Source organism: Mauremys reevesii, linkage group 1 (genome assembly GCF_016161935.1).
Source record: "Mauremys reevesii isolate NIE-2019 linkage group 1, ASM1616193v1, whole genome shotgun sequence".
NCBI classification, from domain to species: domain Eukaryota; kingdom Metazoa; phylum Chordata; order Testudines; family Geoemydidae; genus Mauremys; species Mauremys reevesii.
This window is the reverse complement of record NC_052623.1, coordinates 352,121,700-352,144,077: the sequence shown is the minus strand read 5'-3', so window position 1 is coordinate 352,144,077 and position 22,378 is coordinate 352,121,700. Positions and strand designations below refer to the sequence as shown.

The 22,378-nt window shown below is 42.2% G+C and overlaps 1 protein-coding gene across 2 annotated transcripts in view; it reads left to right on the top strand.

The window, feature by feature from the left end:
• The window catches only part of CHCHD3 (coiled-coil-helix-coiled-coil-helix domain containing 3), a 260,383-nt gene extending 238,492 nt beyond the window's left edge, over positions 1-21,891 (top strand). The window contains exons 7-8 of one of the 2 annotated variants that reach the window (XM_039519888.1): positions 12,875-13,010; positions 21,148-21,891. In XM_039519888.1, the coding sequence (XP_039375822.1) occupies positions 12,875-13,010; positions 21,148-21,171 (160 nt within the window). In that variant the 3' untranslated portion in view covers positions 21,172-21,891. Of the gene's footprint in view, positions 1-12,874; positions 13,011-21,144 lie in introns of both variants that reach the window. The other variant, XM_039519887.1, reaches the window with a different exon arrangement.
• Positions 21,892-22,378: the final 487 nt, after the last annotated feature.

Genomic DNA, 22,378 nt, shown 5'->3' with positions numbered 1-22,378 from the left:
ATCACTTTCCTCTTCTCTAAGTGCTTCAAAATAGGTTTCTTGAGGACTTGCTCCATGATTTTTCCAGGGACTGAGGTGAGGCTGACTGGCCTGCAGTTCCCCGGATCCTCCTCCTTCCATTTTTTTAAAAGATGGGCACTACATTAGCCTTTTTCCAGTCATCCAGGACCTCCCCCAATCACCACGAGTTTTCAAAGATAATGGCCAATGGCTCTGCAATCACATCCGCTAACTCTTTTAGCACCCTCAGATGCAGTGCATCCGGCCCCATGGACTTGTGCTCATCCAGTTTTTCTAAATAGTCCCAAACCACTTCTTTCATCACAGAGGGCTAGTCATCTCCCCCGCATACTGTGCTGCCCAGTGCAGCAGTCTTGGAGCTGACCTTGTTTGTGAAAACAAAGGCAAAAAAACGTTGAGTACATTAGCTTTTTCCACATCCTTTATCACTAGGTTGCCTCCCTCATTCAGTAAGGGGGCCCACACTTTCCTTTACTTTCTTCTTGTTGCTAACATACCTGAAAAAACCCTTCTTGTTACTTTTAACATCTCTTGCTAGCTGCAACTCCAAGTGTGATTTGGCCTTCCTGATTTCACTCCTGCATGCCTGAGCAATATTATTATACTACTCCCTGGTCATTTGTCCAGTCTTCCACTTCTTGTAAGCTTCTTTTTTGTGTTTAAGATTAGCAAGGATTTCACTGTTAAGCCAAGCTGGTTGCCTGCCATATTTACTATTCTTTCTACACATGGGGATGGTTTGTTCCTGCAACCTCAGTAAGGATTCTTTAAAATACAGCCAGCTCTCCTGAGCCTCATTATCGATTTTAATGGCTCTTGCAGTGACAGCTCTGGACCGCAATCTGATCTGAACTCGGATGGGTGGGGTAGAGACAAAAAAAGCCCGCGAAACTTTGAATATTTCCTGTTTGCCCAGCGTCCGAAATCATAAAGAAAGAGCTCCAGCACGTGTCACCCTATCTTTTTACTGAATGCTGCAGAGAGGGATGGTGCAGCAGCAACAAACAACAACCTCCCCCCCCCCCCATGGTGGTGTGATGGGTGCAAAGAGATTGATACTATCATCATCATCAGCTATTGGCACATGGGGGCAGTGCAAAGGGCTGTTACTGTCCTCTGGACTATCCAGCAGCTGGAGAGCTGCTTCACTAACAAGTCACTGTGTCTTATTCCTGCATTCTTTATTACTTCATCACACAAGCCAGGAAGGCTGGGGGAAGAATGAAATGAACAGGTGGGGCATACATAATTTTCTTTTCTGGATCTGACACACAGCAGCTGTGCTCTCTGGTTCTCTGATGAGTGGTTCTCTAGTACACTTGCCCATATTCTAGGGCAGGACTGATTCTATTTTGGAACAGCAAAAGGACTGGTAGCCATGCCCATCTTATTACCAATTTATGGTATGGTAGATGGTACAGTATGGCTGATAACCATCTCTGCTATCATGCAAAAGCAACCCATGGATCTCAACCATCAGATGATGGGGGGGGAGGGCGGGGCGGGCGGGGGGGGGGGGATAGCTGGAGGATAGCCACCCACAGTGCCACCAGAACACGATCGGACGCTATCCTCGACCACCACCACCCACCGAATTAATGTGTTTAGTAGTGCCGCGCACCTTCGATTTTATAAAATCTGTTTTACAAAATGGACTCCTTTCCCCCTCATGTTCTTCTCCCAAAAAATCCTGCCCATAAATTCCCTGAGAGAGTCAAAGTCTGCTTTTCGAAAGTCCAGGGTCTGTATTCTGCTGTTCTCCTTTCTTCCTTTTGTCAGGGTCCTGAACTCAACCATCTCATGGTCACTGCCTCCCAGGTTCCCATCCACTTTTGCTTCTCCTACTAATTCCTTCCTGTTTGTGAGCAGCAAGTCAAGAAGAGCTCTGCCCCTAGTTGGTTCCTCCAGCACTTGCACCAGGAAATTGTCACCTACACTTTCCAAAAACTTCCTGGATTGACTGTGCAATGCTGTATTGCTCTCCCAGCAAATACCGGGGTGATTGAAGCCTCCCATGAGAACCACGGCCTGTGATCTAGTAACTTATGTTAGTTGCCGGAAGAAAGCCTCATCCACCTCATCCCCCTGCTCTGGTGGTCTATAGCAGACTTCCACCATGACATCACCCTTGCTGCTCACACTTCTAAACTTAATCCAGAGACTCTCAGATTCTTCTGCAGTTTCATACTGGAGCTCTTACCAGTCATGCTAGTCTCTTACGTATAATGCAACTCCCCCACATTTCTGCTCTGCCTGTCCTTCCTGAACAGTTTATATCCATCCATGATAGTACTCCAGTCATGTGAGTTATCCCATCAAGTCTCTGTTATTCCAATCACATCCTAATTCCTTGACTGTGCCAGGAGTTCCAGTTCTCCCTGCTTGTTTCCCAGGCTTCTTGCATTTGTGTATAGGCACTTAAGATAACTCACTGATTGTCCTGCTTTCTCACTCTGAGGCAGGAGTCCTCCCCTCCTGTGCTCTCCTGCTTGTGCTTCCTCCTGGTATCCTACTTCCCCACTTACTTCAGGGCTTTGGTCTCCTTCCACCAGTGAACCTAGTTTAAAGCCTTCCTCACTAGGTTAGCCAGCCTGCTTGCGAAGATGCTCTTCCCCGTCTTTGTTAGGTGGAGCCTGTCTCTGCCTAACAATCCTTCTTCTTGGAACACCATCTGATGGTCAAAGAATCCAAAGCCTCTCTGACACCACATGCGTAGCCATTCTTTGACTTCCACGATTTGACAGTCTCTACCTGGGCCTTTTCCTTCCACAGGGAGAATGGATGAGAATACCATTTGCATCTCAGACTCCTTTATCCTTCTTCCCAGAGCCACGTAGTCTGCAGTGATCCGCTCAAGGTCATTCTTGGTAGTATCATTGGTGCCCACGTGGAGAAGCAGGAAGGGATAGCGATCCGAGTCTTGGCAGTCTCTTTGTCACATGGTGAATCCTAGCAGCACACTTCTCGGCTTTTCCCAGTCGGGATGGCAGATAGATGACTCGGTCCCCCTTACAAGGGAGTCCTTCTCTTGGGAATGGTGGTCGTGGAACACCCATCTCTAGGACAGTGCATCTCATGCTTTCCAATCGGTGAAGTCTCCTTCTGCTCCCTTCCCTCAGATGTATCATCTAGTCCACTTTCGCATTAGTACCTGTGGAGAGAACATGAAAATGGTTGCTCACCTGTATCTGCATTGCTGGTACATGGACACTCCCCTTTCTTCTTCTGGAGGTCACATGCTGCCAGTTTTCTTCACCATCCTTCTGTCCCCGCTCTGCAGCCTGCTCTGATTCTTCAGAATGTTGGCCCTGCAGAAGCATATCCTTACATCTGTCCAGGAAATCTTCATTTTCTCTTATGCAACAGAGAGTTGATACTTGTTTCTCCAACACTACTCCAAAAACTTCTCTTCCAATATGGAGACCAGCTTGCACTTTGTACAGACAAAGTCGCTTCTGTCCTGTGGAAGAAAGACAAAAACATGGCACATTCTGTGCAGGTCACAACTGATTGCTCAGCATCCATATTACCTTCCTTCTAAGAGCTTCCTCAGCTGTTGCAGTTACTACTGAGGGAACCCTGTAAGATGAAAGCTTCAGTGGGCTCTCCCCAGGCAAACTCCCTCTGTTAGCCTTTCCGCTGTTCACTGCACTCCCTTCACCTAAGTCCTTACTAAAACAGTGAACATTATGTTGTTTTGTGGTATTGTCCACAGTGATATTTTTGCCTGTCACTCAGTCCCATAACATGAGTATCATCTTCAACTCAGACCTCTGTGTAGATCCTCACATCCAGACGTTGTCTATACCTTGCTGATTATTTCTGCATAACATGTCTAAGATACAGCCTTTCCTGGGTTAGTGTTTTTGTTATGTGGTGTGTGGAACCTATCCTTGCAACAAAGCCCAATGCCAACTCTGTCCACATATCTATTCAAGTGACACCATCATAGGACCTAATCACATCAACCACGCCATCAGGGGCTCGTTCACCTGCACATCTACCAATGTGATATATGCCATCATGTGCCAGCAATGCCCCTCTGCCATGTACATTGGCCAAACTGGTCAGTTTCTATGCAAAAGAATAAATGGACACAAATCTGACATCAGGAATCATAACATTAAAAAACCAGTAGGAGAACACTTCAGCCTCTCTGGTCACTCAGTAATAGACTTAAGGGTGGCAATTTTGCAACAGAAAAACTTCAGAAACAGACTCCAACAAGAAACTGCTGAACTTTAATTAATATGCAAACTAGATACCTTTAATTTAGGCTTGAATAGAGACTGGGAATGGCTGTGTCATTACACAGAGTGAATCTATTTCCCCATGTTAAGTATCCTCACACCTCTTGTCAACTGTGTAAAATGGGCCATCTCGATTATCACTACAAAAGCTTTTTTTCTCCTGCTGATAATTGCTCATCTTAATTAGAGTTGGTATGGCTACTTCCACCTTTTCATGTTCTGTATGTATATATATATATATATCTCCTTACTATATGTTCCATTCTATGCATCTGAAGAAGTGGGCTGTAGCTCACAAAAGCTTATGCTCAAATAAATTTGTTAGTCTCTAAGGTGCCACAAGTACTCCCATTCTTTATGTGGATACAGACTAACATAACTGCTACTCTGAAACAGGCCATAGGATTTCCCTGAATTAATTCTTGTTTGAACTAGAGCATATCTTTTAGAAAAATCCAGTCTTGATTGTAAAATTGCCATTGATAGATGATAAAATTCCCACAATCCTTGGTAAATTGTTCTAATTGTTAATTGCTAACTGTTAAAAACGCATGCTCTATTTCCAGTCTGAATTTGACTAGCTTCAAATTTTAGCCATTGGATTATGTTGTACCATTTGTCTGCTAGATTGAAGTGCTCATTATCAAATAGCCCAGTTACCCATGTAGGTACTTATAGCCTGTGATCAAGTCACCCCGTAACCTTCTCTTTGGCTGTCTCTTCACTAGAAATGGCAAAGTGGCGCATCTGCAGTGTTTCTGTGAAGAAATAGTGAAAGAGAAGGTTAACATATTCTCTCATTGCTGTAGTTAATCCACCTCCCTGAGAGGCGGTAGTAGGGCCGTCGACCTGGTTCTGTCTACACCAGGGTTAAATGCGTCATTCAGGAGTGAGGATTTTTCACACCCCTGAGTGACATAACTGGGTTCACCTAACTTTTTACTGTAGGGCTGGTCTTTGGTAAGCTTATTGGATTGAGATCCTTGCATCTATCATTATAAGGCATGTTTTCCAATCCTTTAATCATTCTTATGGCTCTTCCGTCAACCCGTTCCAATGTATCAACATTCTTCTTGAATTGTGGACACCAGAACTGGACAATATTCCAATAGTAGTTGCAGCAGGGCCAAATACAGAGATAATACAATCTCACCTCTTATACCTGATATTCCTCTCTTTATGTATCCAAAGAATTCGTTAGCCCTTTTGGCCAGAACGTCACACTGGGAGTTCATGTTTAACTGATTATCCACCATAACTCCTAAGTCATTTTCGCAGTCACTGCTGCCCAGGATGGGAGTCCCTAATCCTTTAAGTATGGCGTAAATTCTTTGTTGCTAGACTTTACATTTGGCCGTATTTAAAACACACATTGTTTGTGCCCAACTTACCAAGTGATCCAGATCACTCTGTATCATCGTCCTGTCCTATTCATTATGTATCACTCTTACGGTCTTTGTGTCATCTGCAAATTTTTTCCAGATTATTGAAGAAAATGTTAAATAGCAGAAGGGCAAGAACTGATCCCTGTGGGACCCCACTAGAAATGCATCTGCTCCATGATGATTCCACATTTACAATTAGATTTTGACACTTGTCAGTTAGTCAGTTTTTAATCTATTTAATGTGTTCATGTTAATTTTGTATTCTATTTTTTAATCAAAATTTCATGCATACCTAGTCAAATGCCTTACAGAAGTTTGTTATATCAGTGCTCTTACCTATATCAACCAAATTTGTAATCTTATCAGAAAAAGATTTCCAATTTGACAGGAACTATTTGCCATAAATCCATGTTGATTGGCATTAATTATATTAACCTCTTCTAATTCTTTAACTGAGTTCCTTATCAGCCATTCAGTTATTTTGCCTAGTGGGTAAGTCAGGCTGATAGATCTGTAATTACCCAGGTCGTCTTGTTTACCCATTTTAAATATTGGCACAACATTAGCTTTCTTCCAGACTTTTGGAATTTCCCCAGTTTTCCAAGAGTTATTGAAAAATGAACATTAATTGTTCTTATCCAACTCTTTTAAAACTCTTGGCCGCAAGTCATCTGGATCTCCTGATTTAAAATGTCTACCTTCAGTATCTGCTGTTTATCTTCGTTCTGAGTTACTACTGGAATGGAAGCTGGCATGATCATCATATAATCTGACTACATATTTTTCTCAAATACAGAACAGAAATGTTACTGAACACTTCTGCCTTTTCTGCATTATTATGGATAGTTCTACCATTTCTATCTAGTATTGGATCAATGCCATTCTTAGGATTTTTTTGTCCCTAATATAGTTAAAGATAATAAGAACTCTCAATAGATTTCGCCTTGTGTCCTTTTACTTCCTTTATCAATTTTCTACAAATTCCTAGCTTCTGGTTTATATTCATTACTATCAACTTCCCCTTTTTTCCATTTGTTATATATTGTTTTTATTTTTATAATTTCCTTCACTTCCCCTCTAAGCCAGTTTTTTAATCATTGTGGCCTTCTTTATTGTGGCTTTTTGGGCATCTAGTAAAATTTGCTTAAACAGTTCCCAACTATCATTCAGATGTTTCTGTTGAAGTTCTCTCTCTCAGCTGGTTTGGCTTATAATTGTTGTCAGCTTTGTGAAACTGGCCTTTTAAATCACCGTGTTTATACGCTGCTAGTTTGGACTTCATTCTGCTTGCACATAACAAATGCGATCAAGTTATGATAACTTGTACCTAGTACCACCACTAATTTTTTGTTCTGTGATCAGTCGTTCTTTATCTGTCAAGATAAGGTTATAACTAAGGCCCTATGAAAATCACGATTTCGAGGATTGCACAGGAATTATGAAATTGAGTCCAATACTGTTATTTTTCCAACAGTGGGGAGGCAAAAGCAGAGATATCTGCTTCTACCTCCCTGCTGTTGGAAAAATCATGTTATTGGGTACTTCAGCTGCTCATGGTGGGGCTAGCTTCCTGTCCTGCTAGCAGGGAGATGGAGGTAGAGCTAACAGTGCATGGGTGATCTGGAACCCTAGCCTGACCCACCCTGCAGTGGCCCCTGGCAAGCCTGGAGGAGATACTGCAATGCTGGCTGGTGAGATATTGAAACCAGTATCTATCACTTGGAGCATGAGCAGGTGTCTGAAGGGGCCCCACCCTGCTGCCCAGCTGGCCAGAAGCAGAAGCAGCAGGGACCGAGGCTGAAGCTGAATACGAAGTAAGCCGAGCTGAATCCCTGTCCTTGGCCAGGGTGGGGCAGATGGGTGGCACCATATAATGAGACCTCCCCCAGCCTGCAGCCTTCCCCGCTGAGATGGGACCAGCCCGCTAACTCCCCACAAGCAGCATCCCATTAAATTCAGACACCCGTGATGCTGCTGTGAATTTTAAAAGCATTATAATAATAATTAATAATAAAAATGCAATTTACACAGGGCCTTAGATATAATATAGAATCCCTTCTCTTTGTCTTCGCTTTCAAGGCCCTTCATGGCCTATCCCCACCCTATCCCTATCATCTCTCATTCATTATCGAGATGTCATCTCCCGCCTTCTTTTGACCCACGATGCCAGCCTCCATCAGCCCTACCCCCATCTTAAATTTTCCAACAAGCACTATCATGCTTTCCTCTGTGTTTCCCCTCATGCTTTCTGTCAACGTCTGCAAAGTCCACATTATCCACCTCCAAATATCTTTTATATGATGCCTGCAGAAAAACTTGACAACAGTACAGCTGTTGGAGTGTGGAGACCACTCTCGCTCCGTCATGCTGACCAATATTGTCTCATTGTTTCCTTGTATTCCCCCATCCGTCAGTATCCATCTCTTGTCTCTTGCCTTATACTTAGATTAGAAACTCTTTGGAGGCAGGGAGCGTCTTTTTGTTCTATTTGTACCGCACCTAGCACAATGGGGTCCTGGTGCTTGACAAGGGACTCCTAGGCACTACAGTAATACAAATAATAATAATAATGATAATAGGTGTTGTTGGAAGGTGCCAACATTTGAATGAGAAATAAAACTGAGGCTCTGGCCATTGCTGTCCATTAAGATCCAATGGCACTTTTTTATGAGAGATGGTGATAAATCAAGTCTTCTGGGCAAAAATCCAGTTTTGTTAATGGGATTCATGTCCCTCTAAACTCCCTGCAGTTTCAACTGGAAACTACATGTTTTGCTTCCTGATAAGTAAGTGTGTGTGTGTGTGTGTGTGTCTGTGTCTGTGTCTGTGTCTGTCTGTATATATACACACAGATAAATATGTGCCTTATTGTTGAGAGGCCTAAAGCTAAAGAGCAACTCCATGACCTGAGAAGTCTGTGTATCCCTGTATGTTTCAAAGTGTGTTAATGCTTTTATATGTGCTCTCTTACATTCTTCTGACAGTTGTCTGATTCCTCATCCTATGGGATTATACCAGTTACCTGCACAGCTGGAAACTCATCAGCAATTGGAATTCTTCCGTTCAGGATGCCCATTTTATTACAAAACTGTATAGCTTACCATGCTGGCTTCAGATTTCCTCTTTGGTTGACATTTTGTTTGAACATTCTAAAGGGTTCCTTTCTTGGAGCCCCTGGGACTATAATGAGTTACGTTCTTTGAGAAAGACTAGATAGATGGATAAAGTCACTTTCATTAAATATGTTCTTCATCCCATAGCATAGAATGTGGATTTAAAAAAACAACAACCTCGTATTCTCTTTTGTGTTTTCATTTTATTATCTTTACCAGCTTCCATTACATCAGCTTGATTGAAAAGGTGGGTGAATGGTGTCCTTTAAGGCTTACACTCATACACAGAAGAATTCTCTTAGCATATGAGGTACTGGAGAGGCAGCCAGGAAAGCAAAAGCAGATCAAGAAGTAATACAGTAATAAGCTCAAAAACAAGTTGTTGCTGCTGTTCCATATAATGTACTTCCTAGATCAGACTGTTTCTCATTCTGATTTTTGCCACGAAAACCAGCAACTTTCTATTTTAAATCTCTTGGATGTGTTATTTTCTTAAAGTGATCATAGAATCGCATCTATTAGAGGTGGGAAAGACTTATCAAGCTATCCAGCTCATCCCCTTACCAGGCAGGAGACTATTCTTTACATTATATTTTTTCGGTTGTTTTGTCCGGTCTCATTGTGAATGTCCCAAGTGATGAAGATTCCAGCACTTCCTGTGGATAATGTTCTACAGTATAATAGAGCTCACTGTCAGGATGTTTCTCTCCTGATGGTCATCTTAAATTTACCTTTTTCTTAATTTAACGCCTTTGTTTCTCATTACATCTCCTTGGACTACCCTAAACACTTCCTCACCTTCCTTAGTGCCTTCACACCCTATTGATACAGTAAATCATGAGTGGCTAAGAATCTTAAAACTCAGTTTCTGATGGGGTGATCTAACAGAGGCAGGACAGATTTATCAACAGTAGATTAGGGTACATGGTTTATTATTATTATTATTATTATTATTATTATTATTATGTGGTGGTCTCTTAAGCCACAATGGTGATGAGCACTGTTTAAAAAAAAACCTGAAATACATAAATTAATTGCTTAATGAAGATACATTGCAGGTTTTACTTCATTAGTATTTTCATCATTTAACTCTTTTAACCTTTCCTCATCAGTCAAACCCTCCAGGGCCTTAACCACTTTTATAAAGCCTTAGAAAATCTTCCCTTATACATAGATACTTAGTTTCCCTTCAGGGAGTTGTCTTGCCATTTTCTTTCTGTGATGCCCACCTACCAGCAGTTTTGTACATCATAAGGAGAAAGCGCATTCCTCTACAGACATCAGTTGGTAATTGTATGGCAAACTTACCATTATGCACATTGGAAGCATCTTGGAATCTCTTTCCAAATGGAAGGTACCACAGTTTGTATTTTATGGCCACCTAATGTTAGATAGTATCTCATTTAGACTTTTCTCAAACGTGAACACAGTGCATTAGGGTAGCATAACAAGCATAGCAGATCAATGCAGGCCCAGTGTTCTTCCCTAGCAAACTAATGCAAGAAAAAGGACATGGTCCACTCAAGGAACTGCACCTGTTCGCATTGAACTCCCATAAATACCAGGTGTGAATGCCTGAGGAGCTTGGCAGAGGATGCAGGTGTTCTTTCTAAAACATTATGAAAACAAGTGATTAACAAACAGAAAATCAAAGGCCCTGAAGTGCTGTAGTACTGACAGCAGCATAGAAGTATACCTTGACACATTTCAAATAAAAACTAATTTATGGCCTTTGAATTGTGTTGCTAATAGCATGACTCAAAAAAACAAACAAAAGCTTGTCTCTGGCCTAAAACTATTGAAATAGTACTTAGACAAATTTACATAATGAAAATATAAAGAGCCATTTCCTTCCTTCCTTCCTTCCTTCCCCCAACCTCCCAATTTCTATGGGACACAGTACATGGCAGAGTTTAAGTCACTTGTGAATTAAGGCAGAGTTAGGTCAAGTCTTTATATGCATGTCTTTATATTCTGTTAACTGATTCTGTGGTATTGGATTATCAGTCCAGAGCAGGCTTTCAGACAGGTAAAATGAGCATTGGTTTTGGCCTTGGAACCTATGAATCTTGTTACAAACAGAATCATCAGAGCGGTGAGTCATAAGTCTGCGAAGAGCGTATGCCGTGCTTCCCTCGCATTTTATTTGATATTGATACAGCCAAAGACCTCACTCTAATCAGTCAGTGTACAACATTCTATGGTCATACATTTTGATGTACAACAGCCTCTAAAACGCTTGCTAGTATCAGCAGAGAGGGGATTAAGGGAAAATCCTCATCCATAAGAATCCACAGAAGTCTGAATGTTCAGATCATAAAGAATGTAAGCACATGGGACTGGATTTAAATTCTGTTTTAGGTGTTTCATGGAGATGTAAGGTACTGAATGAAGAGAGTAAGAGAGAGATGTTTTATATGGGCATATACTGTAAAATCAAGGAGATTTAACATTCCTTTTTTGGTACTACATCTTGAGAGGCTGCCAAGAAGCAAATGTCCCTAAGGAACAGTATTGTGCATTGCAGTTTACTTTCATACTCTAGTACAATATAGAGCTGCCTAGGCCAATCAGCAAATAAGGAGCAAAATATTCATCTGAGGATACTCTGGCTTGATGAGTCTTTTTTATTTTTATTTTTATTACCTTATTGAACTGAAAAGAATGTATTGTGGAATGTATATTTGAGCAGCCAGTTTCAGGTTCCTTGAAGGACTAACTGGAAGATGAGTTAAGTATGCTACATATGCGCATAAAATGAATATTAGTCTTCAAAGTAGAAGAACCATATCATTTTTAAAGCTGTGTTTATTATTTATAATCAATAAAAAAGCACTTTGTTACTACTAGGTTTAAAAAAACATCATTTGGCCCTCATGCTATAGTGATGAATGCCAAAGAAATGCCCTTTTTTACAATTAACACACAGAGGTAGCCAGTCAGTCTAATAATACTTAGCACTTTTCATCTTGAAAGCACCTTGCAAACATCCTTAGCTTTGAGGTAGGCATGCATTCTACCCCCATTTTACAGATGGGAAAATAGTGACAGTTTGACTTGCCCAAGTTTACAGAGGGTGTCTGTGTCTGAGCCGTGCTTAGAGCTCAGGAATTATTTATTAATTCTGCAGCACGATAGGTATGGCTAGCACTTCATGGATAAATGCAAGATTACAAGATACTTGCCCAAAAGAGGTTATATGGGGCACATTGGGTTAGCGCAGTGGTTCCCAAACTTGTTCTGCCGCTTGTGCAGGGAAAGCCCCTGGCGGGCCGGGCTGGTTTGTGTACCTGCCGCGTCTGCAGGTTCGGCCAATCACGGCTCCCAATGGCTGCGGTTCGCTGCTCCAGGCCAATGGGAGCTGCTGGAAGCGGCGCAGGCCGACAAACAAGTTTGGGAACCACTGGGTTAGTGAGAGAGATTAATGCAAATGTCACGAATCCCATAGTGAAGAAAACAGATAAAATTCTTATTTAAATCACATACATACCTGGGAATTGGGCTTAGAACTTGGAGCCTGCAGCTCTAAAAATAACAGGACATCATTTGAGCAAAAGGTCACCTCCCTCCGCTGGTGGCAGTAGTGGGTCCTTTATGTTCTCTGTGGCCCAGGTCCAAGAAGATAGCATTCCCTGCCTGTCCTACACACACAGCCAGTGCATGACCAGCAGCACTACTAAGATGTCATAGGGATGTGCATTGGTGAGGCTTGCCTTATCTTGTGGTTCATCCTGTAACTTTTTCTTATTGTAGATGAAACCAGGCCTGTTTAGTAGCTTTGGGGCCTTTTAATTAGAGACCTATGCTCAGGTGAAGTAAATTGGGTGTTAGTGTCTCTAGAAACTAGAACTGAATGCTGGATCTAGAAGATGTAGCTGGTCTCTGGTCCTAATAGTCCAATTTATAGCTCCCTTTTGTGCTTGTATTTTATGTTATTCAGGTAACAGCACAGTATAGTCTGGAAGCAACTTTCCTTCCTAGCTCTACAAAATTTTCCTTCCCTTTTACTATCTGGTTTACTTTTAACAAAACGGCTGGATAAAGCCCTCATGAAATCCTTCTCAGACGGAAACTGTAAAATGTTGTTCTGTTTTTCTTTCCCCAGGCGATATGAGTCTCATCCAATCTGTGCTGATCTGCAGAGTAAGATTCTCCAATGTTATCAGCAAAACTCCCATGAGACCCTCAGCTGCTCTGCACTGGCCAGCCAGTACTTTCATTGCGTCAATCATGCCAAACAGGTGGGTAGAAGAATGCAGCTACTGAGCGGCTTATGGAAATAAGATGAGAAATACCGTTGGATCATCTTGTTAATCCTTCTCACCTGCCAATGCAGGATTGTTTTCATGAGCTTTGAGGAGTCCAATTTTAAATTACTCAAGCAAAAGTGTCTCCATAACTTCCCTTGGGAGATTGTTCCACGGTGTAATAGGCATTGCAGTTAGCAAATGTTTCCTCGTATCTGCGATTTTAGCTGCAAGATAAACGGATTCATCTGAGTGGTATTTTTGTCATAAAATTCTATCCATAACATCACCCATTTCAGTAACAAGTTAATGCATGTCCCAAACTGGCTAGCACACCAGTCAGATTGTAGAAAGTTTTGATTTTTGATGTACGGCCAACTCCCGGAATGTGGCATTATAACCTGCCTATCCTATCCTTATGCAACCTAATTTGCTAGCATTATAATTTTACCATATAGTGTAAACTTCTAATGTTCTGTAAAAGTTTGGCTAGCCACTTATGTCAGAAGGATTTTTTAAATGGATAGTTGCAAAATATAATAAAAATTTATTTAAAAGTCCGTGACTCCTTTAAAAAGCCAGCGATTTAACATTCCTCTTTGTATCTGGCTTGTAACTGCACAGTGTAGTTCTTAGGGGTCTTTGATGTATGCACATCATAATAGTGTGGCAGTTGGGTATTTTATTTTGTGAAAGTACAGCTCTTTATATACACTAACAGTCAACCAAACCTGCAGCTACACTGATAACTGAAGCACTTGGGTACTACTAGCTGACTCACCACACTTCGTTGTATTGCCATATTAGCACAGCGTAGGAGAAAGAGGCTAGAAGTGAGAAAAGTGTATGTTTAAATTAGAGATAGGCTCAAGCCTCAAAGTTTGGGTTCAGTTCTCTGAACATAACAATATTTCATGATGGTTCAGATCTGGAGTCTTAGTTTGGGGCCTTCTCCAACTTAAGTACCAAGAAACGTATTCCATCCTCAGAGGACAGGTCACTGATACACAGTGATGAAGATCTCTTGGTATCTGGGCACAAGCAAACAATATGCATTTTAAATACGGACAATGTAAAGTTATACATTTAGGAGCAAAGAATTTAGGTTTTACTTCACAGTGTTCACAGTGGTCCCTTCTGGCTGCAGAATCTGTGAATTTCTGTGTCTTTGAAGAAATCAGTGGGAGCAATGCTCACACCCCACAGCTTTGTATGTATAAAGCATGTGCTTAAATAAGACTATTGATCTCAATGTTTAATGCTGGTGAACTCCAGTAGTTGAAAGGAAAACATCAGAGCGACTGCTCCAGTGTGTTAGCACAGACTTCAGCAAACTCTTCTGATTCTGATAACACAGCCTTGTTTCCTTTATTGTAGTTAATTATACCTGTAGTGAATACCAGCAAGAGTTTCACCATATCAGTTCACTTGGACCTTTTGGCAGTAACTCTGGGTCAGGGCAGCATTATTTGTACTGCTAATGGTCTGCTGCTGCGGAAATCTCAATCCAGCCAAACAGTCCCCGGTGTATTGCTGTGCTAAAACAACCCGACCCATCTGAGGTCGGCAACGCTTAATAAACTTCTCTCTTTTTATCCTTATAATCCTTTGTCCATGTAGTTAGGGTATTCCTTTTGAAATAGGAATCCCTGGTGGATTAGCAGTGCTGGAAGAAAGGCCTCCACCTGAACAGCTGCAGTGTGTTTGCTCTGTGTGTGGGGGGGGCGGGGGGGCGTGGCGGCGGGGGGGAATCTAAGCTATGGAAGTTTTTACGTTTTCAGCAACGCTCCCCAATTCACTTGGTGGTGGTGAATTTCTCAGTGTGAATGAGTAGTCCCAACCAAACATGATTCACTGTAGTAGACAGTTAGTATAAAGATCTGAAATGGAAAGGACCAATTAGGTCACCTTTTCTATTTCCTCTAGGAATGCAGAGCTGGTCCTGTCCAGTTATAAATACACTGAGCAATTGTGCTCCCACACTTCCCTTGATATTCACAGTCTAACAGATCTCACTGCTAATGACATTTTTGATACCCAGCCTATATTTTCCTTTGCCAAACCTAATGCCATTTTATTTATTATTTTGGGGCAGATTATGATTGAGCCCTGCTCAGGCATGTAAGGTGTCAGGAAACGCACGGCGCTTTGAACCACCGTGCAGGCATTGACCACAACGACATTCCTTACACTCCCTTGAGCACCAAAAGTGCGACTGCATTTGTTCCAGTGGGGCACTCACCAGCCTGAAAGGGTTTGCTTTTTCTCCGGTCTTCTGGAACCTCCTTAATCCTGTGTCTCTTCAAAGATAACTGCCTGTAGTTCAGTAAATTCTTTAGCTAAATTCCCTTTACCCTTTAGGATGCATATCAGCCAGACCCTGCTAATCTGTGTATATTTAATTTTTCCACATTTTCACTTCCTAGCATGTGATGCCTTTCTGCTTTGAAATCTGAACTTAGCATATTGGTCTCCAGCATGTTGTTGTGGATGTTTATAGATATGGATGGTGGTAGTTCTTTTAGTGAATGGTTAATCAATAGTTATAGATTGCTTATAACCATATATAATGCCTTCTACTGATGTGCTTAAAATCATCTAGAATACCTACTGTTCATATTTTTAACATCTCTAAGTCATTTATAAACCCGTTGTAAACTAATATAAACAGTGAACAACGTGTCTCTTCCTCACAGGGGTATTCACAGACATGAATTCATTCATGTTTGGGAGATGCTCATATCCTATAGTGATGCAGGGTGAGGGGAAATAAGTGTCCATTTTTTGCCAAACCTCTTGAGTGGGTGTAATTGTTTCCTGCACAAGAACTTGGGTTTTTTTAAAGCCCCTTTCTCATTCTCTCATTCATACATGCTCCCAGAATGGTGATTCATACAAGTTACTTCCTTAATATACCTGACTAGGGGGAAGCCTTCTCTGATAAGAAATATTTGCAGCCAGAAACAACAATTGTATTGTGATAATGATCTTCAGTTCTCATCCTTCATGTGTTACAGCTGTAAATGTAATTATTTTTACCTGCTTATTACTGAAATCGTACAATTACTGTGAAATCATTGTTAAATATTATTGTAATACACAGCAGAGTTTAACAAATGAAAGTGTGTGTTAAAGGGGATAAATAGAAAGAAGATTCAGGAATGAAAAAGTTAACTGGTGTTGGCTACCAGAAGCAAAACAAAAGGGGAAAAAAACTTGCTAGGGGGACTAGACCAAGATATTAAAATCCAAATAAGTTAACTAATCCAATTTCCAGGTGGGGAAGCTAGGCACTTATTCTCAGGCAGAGGATTCTCTGTGCTTTTCATAAATTGAATTTATTGACTCCTCTTTCTTTCCTATCATGCTTATAATCACTTCACCCTCTGTTCAATATGCTCTTTCTTTCTCTCTCTCTGTGTAATCTTATGTCTCAATCTCGTCTTTTCTCCTCTTCTTAGAAAAGCCCGGAGAGCTGCTAATACTAAGGAATTTGACATCTTGACTTTAAATCTGTAAATCTTTACCTGAAGTCCTAGGAAGCTGGTCTGATAAATAGAAGTGTATTATTAATATTTTTCATACTATTGTAATAGTGGGGGAGAAGAAGATACTTATTACCATCATTAAGAGCAGACACTATGGCCGAGTCCTCATCGGCATTTTTTAAAAACTTCTTTCACTGTTGCAGTACTACCAGTGATAGTAACAATGGGAGCACTAATCTAGACTGTTTACCAGCATTTTTATCAACCTGTTATTAGTTTATGCAGAGCAAATATAGATGAGACATTGGTAAAAAAACCCTGAACCTCGCCTACGCTTTGGACTCCACCATTGCTACCAGTCGATCCTAATTTTCTGGTTGTAGATTTATCCATACTACACCCTGACACAGCCTGTACAATTGTAGCTGTGCTAGGCATAGATGCCAATTTCTACAGCCACGTTAGGCTGTGTTTGAAAATACTTTGAAACATGGTATCAAGCCTTAGCCTAGCCTACACTACAAATTCGTCACTGCCAGAAAACCTGATTACAAAACATTGTCCCCCAGCCTAGTTACAATCATGATTCCAGTTTGTAGCATAGAGTGGACCTTAATGGTGCTTCATAGCTAGAATAAAGCCATATTTGACCAAGCCCTGCAATAAATGTGATATCTTTGGATTTTAGTGAAGCGCTTGATACTGTCCTACATAATCTGAATTGAAAAATTCTTTAAATTTGGCATGGCTGGGAAAACAGAGGTGGAGTGAAAACTGGCTAAAAGACTTTAACGAAGGGTAGCAATAACAGGCAGTTTATTAAGCGGGGGAGTCAGATTGTGGGAGGTATCGGCCTCAGGGAGTACCGTTTGGACCATTCTCCTTTGACACCTTCATTAATGACTTGGAAGAGCAAAAAGAAATGGCAAACTGGTGAAAGTAGCACATGCTATTAAAGTGAGACTAACTGTTACGACCCAATAGAGAATGTACAGAAATTAGAAACGTAGGCAGAAGTTAACAAAACTGCTGCTGCTTCTGGGGAGAATAATCTGATTGCAGACGCTCTGGCTGGAGGGAGAGAAACTGGGTAAGCAGTAATGCTGAAGTAAGGGTGATAACGGGCCGTGTATGAGACCACAGAGCAGGCTGGTGATGGTCCCTCCACTCACAATGGTGCCACAAACCTGGAGCATTCCATTGAGCTCTAGGTGCAGTGCCAGAAGGATATCAGCTAAGAGGAGACGAGTGGGAGCAGCCTTCCGAGGGAAATAGCGGAAGCCGTATTGCTTTTTAATATTTGGAACAAGATTGGCCACCCGTAAAATAAATGGGAATGGCCCTGCACTGGCTGGGAGATGGACGAAAGGCTCTAACAACTCTCATTCTCTAACGTCAGTGATACTAGTTACAGAATTTAAGTTGATACTGTAAAGACTTGGCAAAGCACAGTGCTGCCATTCGCAACCAACCAAAAGAGAAAACTGGGCAGCATAAATGACAATGGCTGAGCTGTAATTCAGAAATCAGGCTGAAACCTCTTTCCTGGATAACAGATCAACTATATTTGCACAGTCCATTAAGATCTTTTTAACAGAGGGAGACGGCCCACAGTTTTTAGCCTCTGAGGTTTTGCTCCTAATTTACACGGGCCCCTGCTGTTTATTGCTGAGCAATAGAAAGTACCCCCACCCAGCCAATCCCACCTTCTCGGTGCCATAGAACACATCCTTTGGTGTAGAGATGAAATGCTGCAGACAAAAATCTGTGGATGGGCAAATACCTGCAGTTTCTTTCCTCACCTTCAAGATTTCAGTGTTAGCAGGATCCTAAGCAAAAGAAAAAAAATTTAAATTGTGACTTGCAGAGCTTTTCCCCAGATCCTTTGAGATTTTCCTATGTTAATTTATGCAGTGTTAAATTTATGCAATGTTAATATTCAGACCAACACCAGTTACATGCAAGTTTTCGTACAACCACTGCAGTGGAGCCTTCTAGCTAAAATAGCCTTTGTCAGTTCTGCGGAAACCTCTTAGGGGATGCTGTAAAGATTTAGATTATATATTTCGTTAACTAATAAAAGGTTTACTTTGCTTTGCTTCTAATAGCAGCTAAGGAATGTGAAACTGACCTGTTTTACTTTGTCCTCATTTATTTAATCTGTGTTTTGATCAATATTTGTGATCATTGGGGCAGTTCTCTTTGTTTCACACGTTCACTTGTGGTGCAAAGATCTGCCCAGGAACTGCTCCTCGGTGCAATCTTTTCCTTACACCCGAAGTGCTCTTTGCAGGTTATCTTCTGAGCTTAAGTAAATGTATCCGGTGAGTGTGGTTAAAGCTATAAATGACCCGCATCCATTAACCTCCTCTCTCCTGATCTCTAAATTCCTGGGCTCTTGACTCCCAAATCACCACTGGTGAGATGGAAACTCTGCCTTGTCCCACCATAAACTACTAGAGTAATTGCTAACTGACGACGGTAGCCTGGCTTTTCCCCCGTCGTACCAGAGCATGTAACTTTTCAAGGCGTGCATTTGGGGCTCAGGCCTCAATTAGGCCCATCAATTCCAAGAAAAGATTCACAGTTCCTCACCTACCACTGCTACCTTTTTTGGACACCAAGGACTAGGAGCAACAGATCCCTTCTGGTTAATCTCCCAGCCCTCCAGCAAATATAGCTTCCACCATGTTTTTACCATGCCGCTGGCCAATCTAGTACCAACTCCCGCTTAGTATGCTCTTTACTGAGCCAGGTACCTATCCTCCCTTACCTCTTGGAACCTGTAGATGTTTTTGTTCCACCAACCTTCTTTCTCACAGGCCATAGCAATAGGAAATCCTCAGCGAGCCCAGTAACACATCCATCCGGGTCTCTTCATCCATGGTACAGTACAGTAACTCCTCACTTAACGCTGTAGTTATGTTCCTGAAAAATGCCACTTTAAGCAAAACAATGTTAAATGAATCCAATTTCCTGATAAGAATTAATGGGGACGGGGTAGGTTCCAGGGAATTTTTTTTGCCAGACAAAAGATTATAAATATTTATATAGATAGATAATTATATGCGCGCGCACACACACACATACATATATATGCACACATATACACAGTGTAAGTTTTAAACAATTTAATACTGTACACAGCAATGATGATTGTGAAGCTTGGTTGAGGTGGTGGAGTCAGCGGGTGGAATGTTTCCCAGGGAATTCCTTACTGCTAAATGATGAACTAGCACTCGGCTGAGCCCTCAAGGGTTAACACAGTGTTGTTAATGTAGCCTCACACTGTACAAGGCAGCACAAATGGAGGGAGGGGAGACAGCATGGCAGAGAGAGACAGGGACACACAGTGGGTGGGTGGGTGTGAGTGTGAGAGAGAGAGAGAGATGCATGCACATTGCCCCTTCTAGAACGCTGACCCCACTCTAAGTACATTGCCTTTTTAAGCAGATCAGCAAGGTGAGACAGCAGCTGCTGCCAGCAAGCTCCCTCTGTCCTGACCCCGTCATGTCTCTCCCGCCCCACCCACTCTGTAGAGATAGGGGGCAGAAGTGGGGGGAGGGAGCACCCTGCCATTAGCACCCCTCTTTTCCCCCTCCTGCCCCGCACAGCAAGCAGGAGGCTCCCGGGAGCAGCTCCCAGGCAGGAGCAGCACATGGCAGTGTGGGGAAGGACAGCTGAATTGCCTGGTAATTGATAGCCTGCTGGGCGGCTGCCGTACCTGGAACTTAGGGGAGTGGGGAGCTGATAGGGGGGCTGCTGGTCCACCCTGGTGCCAAGCCCCCACCAGCTAGTTCCAACAGGCTGCTATTTCTGCAAGCAGTGGACAAAGCAGGCAGCTGCCAAACAACATTATAAGGGAGCATTGTGCAACTTTAAACTAGCATGTTCCCTAATTGATCAACAACGAAACAGTGTTAACCGGGACAACTTTAAGTGAGGAGTTACTGTACTCTCCCTTCCAGATGCAGGATATGCTGGTGGAGCTTGACAGGTCCCTGATGTGGGGCTAGAAGGAACATCAGTGCAGCCTGTGAACTCTTGATAATGGAGCACTTGGGGTAGCCACACAGCATGAAACTTCAATGCTGTTACATCTGTGTGGCCTGATGGTGCATGGAAAATGACCTGTGGAGCACGTGATCAGTGTGACATGCTCAGAGCTAGCAAGGTTATTTTGATCCTGCCTCTCAGGCCCCAGGAAATTAGTGGGGGTCGGTTTGTTATATTTTTAAAATGTGATGGAAGGTGGGTATCCTAAAGACCATAGGAATAGGATTAACCCACTGACCTTTGGGGATGAGTTTTTCCTTATAGTATGGGCAGATTTTTTTAAAGGGGGCCTAAAATGGCAAGCAGCCATAGGTGCTACTCTAGGAAGGATGAAAGGAATTTTCCCGCCGGCTTTTCAGTGTGCTTTTGGTGTCCTGCTCACTGAGTCTACAGCACTGATGCATTCTGTCTCCTGGTCCCCTCACTTTTTTATGTGGTTGCACGTATGCTGACACTTTTGCTTTACAACGGCTTCCCTTGAGTAGAGGTAACGTGCAAACAGTGTATCGATGTTTCTGATATTTAAGAGAGCATCCGGTATAGCTTTAAATGTTGAAATCTGTGCTTCCCCCCTCTTTTCTTAGCAGAGCATGCTTGGTAGAGGAGGGTAAGGCAACATCCGAATCAAGCACAAAGCCATCAACTCTAATTCCAGCAGCAGAGCGTTTTTTCCAAGAAGATGACAGCCCATTTACAGAGCAGACCAATAAAGAGGAGAACAGGAAGAGCCGTTCAAGAGCCGCAGCCATCACAGTTCAATCAGCGTGGCCGTTTGAAAAGCTAAGACCTGTATCTTATTACATCAGAAATGATACATCCGAGGGTGCTGTTCAGTCATCGTAAAACTCACTTATCGGTGACTGAAAAAAGGTAAAGAAAAAATATCTTCCATTGACCTTAGAGGAGAGGAAAATATCTCCAAACGCTGCTATTTCATTGTAGAATCTCCTCAGTGACTCCATGCAGTCAAATCCAGGGGCACGTAATGCTTAGTGTCCCAGGGCAGAGCGACACTGTGTGAATTGGCCAACTGCTACTTCCACGCTATAGGGCCTGTATTGACTGCTGCTTGTTAAGAACTTTTCCTTTTTATATGCACTTGAAGGAATGTTTGCTTAACTTATTACTAAGATTATGTAACCAAAAAGTCCCCATCTTCCTCGCCATGCTCTCTGCTGGAATAATGTTAAATACTTAGAGTGCAAGGTGTAAAATGGCCTTTCGTTACGTTCTGTCGGTAACCTATGATCATGTTGTGCTACCAACTGTCATCAAGTATTGAAAATTATGTCTCACTCTGTATCAACAATAAATATATTTTGTGAACAGAATTGATGTTTCAATCTGCTCTGCTTCTTTCCACTGTTCATAGTCAGCTAATGCCCCCAGTGTGGTTTGGGTCAGTTGCAGCTGGGATTGCTCTAACCCCTAAAGCACAGAATTGTGCATTCCATGTCCACACCAGAACTGGGGGTCAATGATGATACCCACAGGTAATAACTTTCACCCAGGGATTACAGAGCACTTTGCACAGGTGGTAGATATCCCCATGTTACAGTAAGAACACTCTGGCACATTGATTTGTCTCGTAACCCAGCAAGCCAATACCAGAATTAGGTTTCTTCAGATACTAGATTATACTGTCTTCTATTGCTAATGCTGTAGTTCTTGGCTAGGAAGACGCTGCCCTGCTAGAGAGACATCCTCCTCCAGACAAAACGTTAAACCTGCCTTGGAGGCAGGTAGAAGATTCCTTGCTCGTTTTTGAAGAGTAGGGGATTACCTGTGTGTCCCAGCCAATGCTATGCACATGACAGC